The sequence below is a fragment of the Tachypleus tridentatus genome, chromosome 10, assembly GCF_004210375.1.
Source record: "Tachypleus tridentatus isolate NWPU-2018 chromosome 10, ASM421037v1, whole genome shotgun sequence".
NCBI lineage: Eukaryota > Metazoa > Arthropoda > Merostomata > Xiphosura > Limulidae > Tachypleus > Tachypleus tridentatus.
The window spans coordinates 146,964,799-146,978,723 of NC_134834.1; the positions used below are offsets into that span (position 1 = coordinate 146,964,799).

General features: G+C 34.7%; 1 protein-coding gene across 1 annotated transcript in view; it reads right to left on the minus strand.

Annotated features, from left to right (window-relative positions):
• LOC143230561 (Na(+)/H(+) exchanger protein 7-like) overlaps positions 1 to 13,925 on the minus strand; it is a 94,774-nt gene that overhangs the window by 60,706 nt on the left and 20,143 nt on the right. Inside the window, exon 2 of the mRNA XM_076464329.1 lies at positions 8,766 to 8,954. Coding sequence (XP_076320444.1) covers positions 8,766 to 8,907 — 142 coding nt within the window. The 5' untranslated portion in view covers positions 8,908 to 8,954. The remainder of the gene's footprint in view (positions 1 to 8,765; positions 8,955 to 13,925) is intronic.

Here is a 13,925-nt window from a genome sequence, read left to right on the forward strand (position 1 = left end):
GCGGACCAGAAGAAGATACAGTTAAAGAACACGAGGCAGCGGGTTTTATGAAATCTGGGAAAAGATTAAAAAGCAGCACAGTACAGTGTGTAAGACAGATAGGAAGATGAATAAAAAAGTTATCCAAAGATCAATTCATCATTGAAACAACATTCTGGTAGTCTTATCATTGGCTAACAACTATTGAAGTTTATCTGAGGAAAATATTCTAACAGCAAACGAGAAGAACTATATGAGACTGAAGGTCTAGTATGGCTTAGCGTATCAGGAGAAGGTTAAGAAATTAAGCCTTCAAACTTTAAAAGCTAAGTAAAAAAATGACCTAGCTTGACGTAATAAATGTATATGAATTAGTATCTCATTAGTTGAGATGTTTAAAAAAAACACACAATTTCATGATGTGGCAGGTGCTTCTCAACAGAAACGTACACAACAAATTGGATTTCACTGCAGACTGGTACTGTAATGGGATGCATCATTTCACCAATTTCGTTTTTGTTGGTCCTGCTCCCGTGCAGATGAAGCATACCAAAGAGACAGACTACAAATTCCAATACCGATGATGCAAATACCCAACAATAACAAGCCCATTAGATGTTGCAACAATTGGATCAACTAACTGAATGAAGGATAGAATGGGCACAGAAATCTCATCTTCAATATCCAGTCACACCAAAGATATGTAAGCTTAGGCCAGCGGTATCATGCCTTCCTAATATATAAGCCACATACAGCCTAAATAGCACAGGAGATAATTAATCAGTCACATCTCCTTGGAAATTTCAAAATCTTATATATTTAGCTCCAAGCTTATTTTAAAGTTTCTCTTTATATTACAGGTTAGCTTTAACACTGTAGTGACAATGAAAACAAAAATCAGCAGTAATATATTAAATTTGTTTGGTGCACTACTGTCATTACTAACTGTGGCTCCTCACTGTAAAACAGCTAAGTTGGTAATTATATTCAAACTGGTCACTGAGAAAAACAAAGAAAGTCTAAACGTCTCATACTGGTAAGAGTTTGTTTGTTTGTATTTAAGCAAAACTTTACGAAATTTGCTTTCTGTGTTTTCAACATTATAAGACTTCAGGCTTATCACTGTGCCACTGAAGAGCAATAGTAAGAGACGCTGTCCTGAAGATGAAGGTTAATACTTCAATATTTGAAAACATATCAGAAATGGAAGGTTGACCAAAAGTTCAATGTACTGAACCATAATTGGAACTCAAAGATATTATTAGAGCAACTCAAACTGAATGAAAAATGGTGAAAGAAGTCAAACACCAAAGAAAAGAGGAATGTGATAATTTAAGAAGCAATCAAAGAATCCAATCTGAAATCTAACAGTCTTAGCAAAACTGCAAAAGGAAAGTGACTCTGTCATGAAAAACGTATTGAAAATTACATCATTTATGTTAGGATTTATCACGAGATGCATATAAGCTTTACGTCCAACCAAGGTTTCCTTATCATATGTTACAAAGCCAACAAAATAATTTTTATGTGGAAGAAACTGGACAGTGTACGTGATCTCTCACAACGCATAGTAGCTCTTTCACCAAGTAGATAAAGATGGAGACACAAACAGATTGAAGTTACTGTAAATTATATTCACTTCAAGACAAATAACAGGAACAAGTTTAAAGCGCCACTAAACACCTTCCTCCAGAGAACAAAATCAAGTAATGTCAGAATGGAAAGCACACATCTAACAATGATTCTTGATTTTGGAAATTGCATTCAACATTAAATATGAAGGGAACAATTACCCCTCAGAAGTGGTCTGTCAAAGACCAGATAGAGACAACTGAAGTCGTGAGATTTATATTGAGTTCAAAGGTTCAAATTTCACTGCAAGTTATCAGAAAATTCCAGGTTAATGGTTTCGAAACCTGGCTATTTGTAGTTGAAGTTGGAACCCCGGGATTTGTGGGGATACGGGCTTATGACTTCCTCAAGTAGGAGGGTGTGAGTGGTCAATAATAAACCAATCCTGGAAGCTTCAAGCTAGATTTGGACAAAGAGAGAGAACAACTGACAGAGGGGAATTTTCAGAAGTAAACATTAAATCTTCTAAAATGTTGAAAATCGTTTCCTCCATCAGTTCAAACGTCAAGGGCTTAAACATACATATAACATATGAGCGATACAGTTTTGTTTGTTTGTTTTAAAAAGTAGCAATAGGCCTAGCCCACAGCTGGAAAAATCCTCTGCAAATGATCCTGTAGTTAAAAAATAAATAAAAATATTTGTTCTTTGAAATTCTTAATATCTTTTTCTAAGCTGATGAAATAATGATTCATCAAAGAATACTGATAAAATAGAAACTTTGTTTTCTTTTGTGAGACAACAATCACTTAGATCTATGTACTCGTTAAACAGTGTACAAACTGTGAATTATATAAAGTGTGTACAGTAGTTCTATTCAGTTACCCTTACATCTTTACTTAGACTATAAGGGGACCCAGCATGGCCAGGTGGTTAAGGCACTGAACTCGTAACCTAAGGGTCGTGGGTTCGAATTCTCGTCACAACAAACATGCTCGCTCTTTCAGCCGTCGAGGCATTATATTGTGACGGTAAATCCCACTATTTGTTTATAAAAGAGTAGCCCAAGAGATGGCAGTGAATGGTGATGATTGGCTGCCTTCCCTCTAGTCTTAAGCGGCAAAATTAGGAACGAGTAGGGCAGATAGCCCTCGTGTAGCTTTGCGCAAAATTCAAACCGAACCAAATTAGATTATAAAAGAACTCAACTGTTTAATGTACCTTTATTCAGTTATCCTTATATCTTTATTTAGACTATAAGATAATTCATGTGTTTAATGTACCTTTATTCAGTTACCATTCTGTCTTTAGTTAGACTGTAAGAAAGCTCAAGTGTTTAATGTACCTTTATTCACTTATCCTTCTGTCTTTAGTTAGACTGTAAGAAAGCTCAAGTGTTTAAAGTACCTTTATTCACTTATCTTTCTGTCTTTTGTTAGACTGTAAGAAAGTTCAAGTGTTTAATGTACCTTTATTCAGTTATCCTTCTGTCTTTTGTTAGACTGTAAGAAAGCTCAAGTGTTTAATGTACCTTTATTCAGTTATCCTTCTGTCTTTTGTTAGACTGTAAGAAAGCTCAAGTGTTTAATGTACCTTTATTCAGTTATCCTTCTGTCTTTTGTTAGACTGTAAAAAAGTTCAAGTGTTTAATGTACCTTCATTCACTTATCCTTCTGTCTTTTGTTAGACTGTAAGAAAGCTCAAGTGTTTAATGTACCTTTATTCAGTTATCCTTCTGTCTTTTGTTAGACTGTAAGAAAGCTCAAGTGTTTAATGTACCTTCATTCACTTATCCTTCTGTCTTTTGTTAGACTGTAAGAAAGCTCAAGTGTTTAATGTACCTTTATTCAGTTATCCTTCTGTATTTTGTTAGACTGTAAGAAAGCTCAAGTGTTTAATGTACCTTCATTCACTTATCCTTCTGTCTTTTGTTAGACTGTAAGAAAGCTCAAGTGTTTAATGTACCTTCATTCACTTATCCTTCTGTCTTTTGTTAGACTGTAAGAAAGCTCAAGTGTTTAATGTACCTTTATTCAGTTATCCTTCTGTCTTTAGTTAGACTGTAAGAAAGCTCAAGTGTTTAATATACCTTTATTCACTTATACTTCTGTCTTTTGTTAGACTGTAAGAAAGCTCAAGTGTTTAATGTACCTTCATTCACTTATCCTTCTGTCTTTAGTTAGACTGTAAGAAAGCTCAAGTGTTTAATGTACCTTTATTCACTTATCCTTCTGTCTTTTTAGTTAGACTGTAAGAAAGCTCAAGTGTTTAATGTACCTTCATTCACTTATCCTTCTGTCTTTAGTTAGACTGTAAGAAAGCTCAAGTGTTTAATGTACCTTCATTCACTTATCCTTCTGTCTTTTGTTAGACTGTAAGAAAGCTCAAGTGTTTAATGTACCTTCATTCACTTATCCTTCTGTCTTTTGTTAGACTGTAAGAAAGCTCAAGTGTTTAATGTACCTTTATTCAGTTATCCTTCTGTCTTTTGTTAGACTGTAAGAAAGCTCAAGTGTTTAATGTACCTTCATTCACTTATCCTTCTGTCTTTTGTTAGACTGTAAGAAAGCTCAAGTGTTTAATGTACCTTTATTCAGTTATCCTTCTGTCTTTTGTTAGACTGTAAGAAAGCTCAAGTGTTTAATGTACCTTCATTCACTTATCCTTCTGTCTTTTGTTAGACTGTAAGAAAGCTCAAGTGTTTAATGTACCTTTATTCAGTTATCCTTCTGTCTTTTGTTAGACTGTAAGAAAGCTCAAGTGTTTAATGTACCTTCATTCACTTATCCTTCTGTCTTTTGTTAGACTGTAAGAAAGCTCAAGTGTTTAATGTACCTTTATTCACTTATCCTTCTGTCTTTTGTTAGACTGTAAGAAAGCTCAAGTGTTTAATGTACCTTCATTCACTTATCCTTCTGTCTTTTGTTAGACTGTAAGAAAGCTCAAGTGTTTAATGTACCTTCATTCACTTATCCTTCTGTCTTTTGTTAGACTCAAGTGTTTAATGTACCTTTATTCAGTCTTTTGTTAGACTGTAAGTCAAGTGTTTAATGTACCTTCATTCACTTATCCTTCTGTCTTTTTAATGTTAGACTGTAAGAAAGCTCAAGTGTTTAATGTACCTTCATTCACTTATCCTTCTGTCTTTTGTTAGACTGTAAGAAAGCTCAAGTGTTTAATGTACCTTCATTCACTTATCCTTCTGTCTTTTTTGTTAGACTGTAAGAAAGCTCAAGTGTTTAATGTACCTTCATTCACTTATCCTTCTGTCTTTTGTTAGACTGTAAGAAAAAGTGTTTAATATACCTTTATTCACTTATCCTTCTGTCTTTTGTTAGACTCAAGTGTTTAATGTACCTTTATTCAGTTATCCTTCTGTCTTTAGTTAGACTGTAAGAAAGCTCAAGTGTTTAATGTACCTTTATTCACTTATCCTTCTGTCTTTTGTTAGACTGTAAGAAAGCTCAAGTGTTTAATGTACCTTTATTCACTTATCCTTCTGTCTTTAGTTAGACTGTAAGAAAGCTCAAGTGTTTAATGTACCTTCATTCACTTATCCTTCTGTCTTTTGTTAGACTGTAAGAAAGCTCAAGTGTTTAATGTACCTTTATTCAGTTATCCTTCTGTCTTTTGTTAGACTGTAAGAAAACTCAAGTGTTTAATGTACCTTTATTCAGTTATCCTTCTATCATTACATAGGCTGTAAAGGGTACAAAGTGTATACTGTACTCTTGTTAAGTAGCTGTTCTAGTTTCTACTTTGGCTTTATTTTATCACTAGCAGAGCTGTCCCATCATCATTTACCGTATCACACGCACACCAGCAGTTTATTGTTGGTTGCCACAGAACATAGAACTTTTTCTTTTCTAAGACAGCATTACCTCAAGAATTTGAAGAGGGCGAGGTTTTAAGATCACGGTTGCACAGTACCGTGCAAGAGACTGGACTACGGCGATTCGTGAGAATTAACCAGCAGGAACACGCGAAAATATAATCTTCTAAAGCTCGGATAAAGTTGTTGCACAGTGCCATATTGTACAACTATCTTGTAACAAAGAGCTCGTTTTTCTGAGAACCAGAAATGTTTAGTTTTTAATAAAGGGTAGCAATATAACTTTGGCAGAACACACAAAGATTAGGGTTTGTTTTTTAATTCAACAACGAACGTAGTTTGTTTGTTTTAATTTCTCATAAAGCTACACGAGGGCTATCTGCGCTAGCCTTCCCTAATTTAGTAGTGTAAGACTAGAGGGGCTCCCACGGCTGAAAGGACGAGCATGTTTGGTGTGACGGGGATCCGAACCCGCGACCTTTAGATTCTGAGTCGAGTTCCCTAACCACCTGGCCATGCCGGGTCCCAACGTATTCTTTATGCACTTTTTTGTTTGTTTTGTTATAAGCAAAATATATCTTCACATTTTGGATGTATTCTCAATCATATCTTTCTGTTGAAATATTTCTTTTATTTTAGGGAAAACATTGACCACGTAGTATTTGTTCACTGTGAAACTGTAAAGGTTTTAACGTCTGATGTGCATGGACTGACATCAATCAATACATTTCCACTAAATCGATTATAAAGAATGGATAATGGGTTATCGATTTTCAGTGATTTCTGTTTATTAAGTAGATCAATGATAAAGGTTATTGGTTCATGTTAGCTGGTCGTCATTTGATCAGTAACAAAATATCAGTGAAAAATAAAATATTTTTACTTAAAGATAATTATACTCTAAAAACAAATTTGGTGTTTATTTCGTGACATTTTCGGGACTTGAAAACATCAAACTAGTTTCAAATTTGATTTTCGTAACAGTTAAGCCTACATCAATCCGATGCCAACTTGGTTTCAGTAACAACTAAACCTACACCAGACATTTGACGAAGATGAAAAATAACGTTAATGTTAATTCGGTTTTCATTACAAATAAGTCTACACTGGAAGAAATCAAACTGATTTTAGCTAAGCCTATATCAAACGCTGGAAAAAATCAAACTGACTTCAACTAAGCCTGTATCAGACACTTTAAAAAACCTACTTGGTAAGTGTACATGAAAAAGATAAAACTTGTGTCAACTTAATGTGAGACTATGGCCCGACATGGCCAGGTGATTAAGGCGCTCGACTCATAATCCGAGGGTCTCGGGTTCGAATTTCCGTCATACCAAACATGCTCGCCCTTTCAGCAGTGGGGGCGTTATAATATGACGATCAATCCCACTATTCGTTGGTAAAAGAGTAACCCAAGAGTTGGCGGTGGGTGGTGATGACTAGCTGCCTTCCCTCTAGTCTTACACTACTAAATTAGGGAAAGCTAGTGCAGATAACCCTCGTGTAGCTTTGCGAGAAATTCAAAAACATACAAACAGTGCAAGACTAATGGTGAAATAAAACTGTAATTGGAGTAGATTGGAGAAATGTATTCATTGCATTTGTGTTTAGCACATAACACGTTAAGCAGTGTTTAATTTCAGCGAGATGTAGGGTTCCGATCATATTTTGAGTATCGTTTAAATATAAAGGTGGGAACAGAAAATTTATTCCAAAACTGCATCAGTTGAGCTATGAATTTATATTTGACTGACGAAATCAAGTACATTACTTATTTCTGGCCCAAACCAAATAATAGCCACAACAGCGTTATCTTTCCAAATTCACAGTTCTTGTACCTAAGGTTGAAATCCCGTCACACCAAACATGCTTGCCTTTTCAGCCATGATGGCGTTATAATGTAACGGTTAATCTTTCTATTTGTTGATAAAAGAGTAGCCCAAGAGTTGACGGTGGGTGGTAATGACTAGCTGCCTTTCCTTTAGTCTTACACTGCTAAATTAGGGACGGCTAGCGCAGATAACCTTCGAGTAGCTTTGCGCGAAATTCAAAACAAACCAAACAAAACCAAAGAAACCTGTACCTAAACCTTCAATTAGACACAAATATTATGTCAAGATACATTTCTACAATAAGCTTTCAACATTTTAGTGCATCCTTAATGTCTCTAGTATACATGTTTTTTTAACACAGAGAAATAAAACTAATTTTTTTGGACCAATGTCGTGAACTTTTACTTCAGTGTTTTTACTTGAGTTTAGTCTTTTTTTCCACATGCTTCTACTAATATTTGGTAATGTTAAAAACAAAGGTTTAATTCCTTGCCTCTAGTAGTCGACAAGTGTTGTGGTTTGATTGTTTGTTTGGAATTAAACACAAAACTACATACTGGACTATTCGTGCTCTGCCCACCACGGATATCGAAACCCGTTTTTAGCGGTTTGAGTTCATAGAAATAATGCTGTGCTACTAGGAGCGTTGTGGTTTGCGTAAGGAGTGTTTACTCATGTGTAACTGATTTATTGTTATGAAGTTATTTTAATATCTACGTTTGTGTCAATATACATGTAATGCATATTGTATTGCGCAAGTCCTGTCTGTTCTCTGTATTTTGTGGAAGATTCTTGAGGGTAAGAATTAACAACGTATGTTTTACATTGTTGCCAAGTGAACTTTCGAGAATTTAGTCTAAAGATTATAAACTGACGCGCCAAGAGACAAAAGAATATCGTTCGGTTGCTACAGTCAGTGCACTCTAAGCCTGGGAAGCTATAATTGTGTTAAACGCTTATCAGTCGGAAAACTACAGATAATTTGACTAGAAACGTTTATAGATTTCGAACATTACAAACCGTTCAACTACAAAGAATTAACTTCGTACATTAGCCATCGCATAACTTCAATAGAAAACACTCATGTCTGAAGAATAGAGGTAGCTAGCATTTCCATCACGTGTGTATCAACCTAAAAGTAATTTGCTTTTCGTGGACCTGACCACTAATAAAATATTCAGTTCCAGCCAAGACAGAAGACTGAATATTGTTTGTGAGTTAGAAAAGATTTAATTATAATACGTAGCATAATACATAGGACAACAAACCACACCACTTCTGGATCATGTTTTAATTTGAATATTTTAGTTGTTAAAACTTTAATATGATGTATATTAAATACAGTTAAAGAAATATCTGGCTCTAGATACACCAGAATACTTTAGTTAAGAACCTGAAGGATCGAACGAAATATTTTCCTTTCAGTGTTCAAATTCTTTGATTATTTGTACATTAGTTCCTCAGTTTATCTGAAGTAACCATTTCTCAATCATTTGATGGCTAACAATAATCACAGTGAAGAAATGAAGTTTTAATTAACATTTTCTTACCTGATAAATTATGAAAATTAGTCTTCAGGGCAGAATCACTTTCAGCTTTGACCACAGTAAAAAAGGTGGCGTTCTTTACCAATAAAATCACCAATAGTGGCACTACAGTGACACCTCTTAAAGCTGTTAGGGTAGACATCATTAAGCTTGCTATGGATCTCTAATGTCTAGGCACTTCGGAGACTCTTGCTTTAAAAGCAAAAAAGAAGTATTTATTAAATTAAACGTAAGCTTGAATAGCAGTATAGCATATAAAAATCTGAAAAGTTGGTACAATTCAAGTTTTATCAGTTTTCTGAAGACACTAAAATATTTTCTAAACATTTGGTTGCGAAGACAAATTACATTAAATAATATTTTGTGTAAAAACGGTTTCCAAATTCTGTTTTTTTTGGTTTTTTTTTTAATTCCGTATGAAAACGATATTGTTAGAGTAACACCAATGGCAGCTTTAGCCATTGAGGAACCCTATGTAATATACAGAGGGTAGGACTACCATATTATACAACAATAAAAAACATTTAATGAAAATTATAAAATAAAACACTTGTACAACCTTATGGCTTGTGATTGTGTAGCTTCATTTTTAAGAACCTAAATGTAACAAATAATTAATAGCAACGTAGCAAATAATAAGAATTATTGATAAATAAACAGTTGTTCCAGTTCCCAAAAGAAGATAACATATATGTAATGCCAGGAGTGTTTTTTGTTTTAAATTTTGCTCAAAGCTACACTAGGACTATCTGTGCTAGTTGTCCCTAATTTAGTAATGTAAGAATAGAGAGAAGGCAGCTAGTCATCACCACCCACCGCCAACTCTTGAGCTACTCTTTCACCAACGAATAGTGGGATTGACTATGATATTATAATGTCCCCACGGCTGAAAGGGCAAGCATGTTTGGTGTGACAGGAAATCTAACTTGCGACCTTCAGGTTACGAGTCGAGTGCTTTAACCCCCTGGCCATGCCGGGCCGCATGATGTCAGGAATTTCAGAAACATAGGAGAAAAAAACTACATTTTGTACTCAGAGAATATATATAATTTGTAATTTTTGACAGATTGCAAAGAAAACAGACTAGTTCCAAAATTTCCAAACTTCATGTACCTTCCGTCACGATTAGGAAAAGTGTTAAAGTTTGATTTCTTGAATGATGGGATTAAAGCAAAACAAACGATCCCAGTGAGCACACCAAAGATAACCCATAATATAGCTCTAATTTGTGATTATTAACAAAAAACAGACAGCCCAACGAACTCTGATCTCAATATCTCAATAGATTATTTACACCCCCTATTGGCTCAGCAGAAAGTGTCAATACTTAATGCCTTAAAACCTAGATTATGACATTCTTCATTGGCACAGCAGAAATAGCCCATTATTTATCTTTGTACTAAATAAGAGATACGATTATTTAGATTTAATTCGCTTAATTAAAGGAAATGTAAACAAAAACGCTCGGTGAAAATCAAGCTGACACAGTGTGAAAAATGAAATAGGCTTACTTTCTACCTTCTCCACTTTCGTGGATGACCCATATAAATTTATTCAACATTTTTCGACTACCCAAAAATTCACATTCTGAAAAGTGTAATTTTTTTAAACCTATTGAACAATTTATTACAAATGGCTTTGAACAGTTTCAAAGAATTCACCTAAATTCAATAATGTTTCTCAAACCTGATAGATGGAGAGGTGTTGATCCATTGAAATAAAGAAAGGAATATAATAGACGTAGTAATAGGTTTTCTTCTATGTGAAAAAAAAAGAACTTCATACAGGTAATAGTTTTGTTCTACTGGACAAAACGGAACCTGACAAGGGTAATGGTCTTGTCATATTGAAAAACAAACAAATCTGTTAGAGATAATGGTGTTGTCTTGCTTGATAAGAATAAAGCCTGATACAGGTAAAGGTGTTGCCCTACTTGATATAAATGGAACCTGTTACGGGTAGTGGTGTTTTCCTACTTGATAAAAATGGAACCATATACAGGTAATGGTGTTGTCACACTTGATAAAAAAAATGGAACCCGATAATGATAATGGTGTTGCCCTACGTAATAAAAATGGAACCTGATAGTGGAAATGGTGTTGTCCTACTTGATAAAAATAAAACCTCACAGAAATAATGGCGTTATGGTTCTGTAAAAAAGAGAAACAAAGTGAGTATGTTAGGAGGATATGAAATGATTTGGACGATAAACAGAGCCCTGAAACTAACGAGACCAGTTCAGCTTGGAGAGCAGCAGAAGTTTGTTCTCAAATTACACAAAGAAGGGAGATAACTATCAGTAAACAGGTGAAATCTCATCCTGGCATCTTTACATAGATTATCGAAGGTTCACACAAACTGATATTCCACTCAGACCTACAGTATCTGATATTGACATGTTTGATCATAAATCAGTAGGTGGTTTAGTTTCATTTCTACTGGTACTGGTGCTAATGTCTCTGGTTGATAACTTAAATAGGAGAGTATGTACAGTTGTATCCACAGGCTGATTTGGAATTTATTTTGAAACAACGGCTAGCAATTAATTTATTTTTCTTTTTGATTTAAGGTAGAGTTCGTGCTTTAGAACGACCACATATTATCGATATATACTTATCCCGAAGTGAACAATGTCATATAGATTTCACAGTTATAACTTTTGAAACACCAGGAACACCGTCTTTTGTTCAACTGCTTGCTCGGGTACATGGCGACCACAGTAAACAACCAACTCTTTAAGGTGATGACATGTAGTTCGAATAAGGAAATATTTCGGATCAAGGCGTTTTATATATCAAAAAAATTTTACCTAATATAACAAACCTTAATAATATATTGCTTATATAGATGCCCAAGAGCTATACCTAACACTAACTTAATAGAAGACATCTCTTTTCAGGTCCTGGTAACTTATTGTCTATTTTGTTTGCATCTTTTCTAAAATGTAAACCGAATCTTCGAGCTTTTTTTCATGCTAAGGGTATGCTCACGCCCCTCCTCTGGTGGCTCAGCAGTAAATCTATGAGCTTTACATCGCTCAAAATAAGGTTTCGAGACCTGCAGCAGACAAAGAATAGATAGCCCACTGTGTAGCTCTGCACTTAATAATGTAAACTTATATAAAAAATAAATCTTCTAGCACATTGTAACATTTCGTGTGATTATGGCATCTGAGCAAAAACAAGGAAAATAATACTGATTTTAATATATCCAAGTCAATAAAAATAAGTTAAATATATTAATATAAGTTTTCAATGAATAAAATAATTACGCATAATCCTACTTTCGAAATCCCTGGTGAGGTGAAAGGTATTATAACCAAAAGTACAAGCTCTCTGTTGGTTCCCCATCAAACCAAACACGCTAGTTCTTTCAGCCGTGTGTACGTTATAATGTGATGGTCAATCCCACTATTCATTGTTAAAAGAGTAGCCCAAGAGTTGGCAGTGGGTGGTGATGACTAGCTGCCTTTCCTCTAGGCTTACACTGCTAAATTAGGGACAGCTAGCGCAGATAGCCCTCGTGTAGCTTTGCGGGAAATTCAAAAAACAAACTCTCTATTGGTGTACTTACTGTTAGAGCTACTATTCGATTCAATTGAAAAATAAAAGTTCCTCATTCTTTGCTCCCCCCCCCCAGTGGTACAGCAGTATGTCTGGGGGCTTACAATGCTAGAAACCGAGTTTTCGATACCTGTGGGGGATAGAGCAGAGACAAACCATTGTGGAACTTAATTTGAAACAGACAATCCTATTCACGCCCTCTACATTCCTACACTCAGTTGCACAACCATTTTCAAACATGTGGTTAGCTATCGGTCAGTTACCTCTTCCTTTCTTTGTGAACCTGACGATGACCGAAGAAGGTCGAAACGTTGTTCGCTCCTCTGCATAAAAAATTTTCTCAACCCAAACCAGCCGTTTTTTACATATAGACAATCCTATTATTGTACAAAATATTTATAAAAAAGCACCAACTTCAACCTTCTTACAGAAATCACGAAACAATTTAGAACCGATATTTTTAACACCATAAAATAATTTCAGCTTTGTCTTATGCGTATAAATTAATTAACTTCTTTTTTTTTTTTTGTAAATGACTTAGAAATATTATTTAAGGTTCACATGTACTATTCGAACTGTGCACCAAATGTACCAAAAATACAAATAAAATTTTAAATTACACACTAAAACGTTTAGTGTCTTTATGTGAAACTGATACAGTCTAACCATGTTCAAAGACAGTAAAAAATATTTTATAGAGATTACAAATTCATAAGTTCGATCTTTATACCTTAGTATAGGTAATGATCAAGTTGAGTGTATTTATCTGGTTTTCTAAAAACAAATCTGGGATTTCGAATATAGTAATTGTTGAAGATAGGACTAATTCAATTCATTTATAATTCAATTTAATCATTTAATTGAGAACAGGTTTTGTAAGGGTCAGACTTATAATTGACCTTCTTAGTCAAAGGCCACGAAACATGTCGGAGTTTGTTATCTTACTGTTTTTGAACTTATTCAAATAGTTCAATAAAGATTGGCCTGAAGAACGAGTTTAGTCTGATGAAATGAGCAGCTTTTGGTGTGATGCGTAAGAAAACAACAAAGCCCAAACATAGTGAGTGAAGGGCATATTCATAAGACCTTACTTCAAGTTTTGTAAGTTAGGCATGTTCTCAAATCCCACCACAGGATTATCCAAGATATCTATTTACCAAAAACAAGTATCTTATTTTGAAGTATACGCCCAAACGTTTAGTATCTTACTTGAAACTGGTTCAGTGTGACCATTTCCAAATACAATAAAATATTATTTTATTTTACCTCGGATTACCCCAATAACCATGATCTCAAAATCTTCCAAAGGATTATCCAAGATGTCCATGCCCGTTTGTCCCTAATCGATAATATCTCAGATGTACATGCTCCCAACTTCCTATCTGGGACTATTCAAGATTACATGCTCAGAAATCTTTCTCTGGAAACTATCCAATATAGGCATTCTCAAACATCTTTCTATGGAGACTATTCAAGATGGCATGCTCAGAAATCTTTCTCTAGAGACTATCCAAGATGGGCATTCTCAAACATCTTTCTCTGGAGAGTATCCAGTATGGACATGCACAGAAATCCCTAAGAAAGAAGAAAATCGGTAATC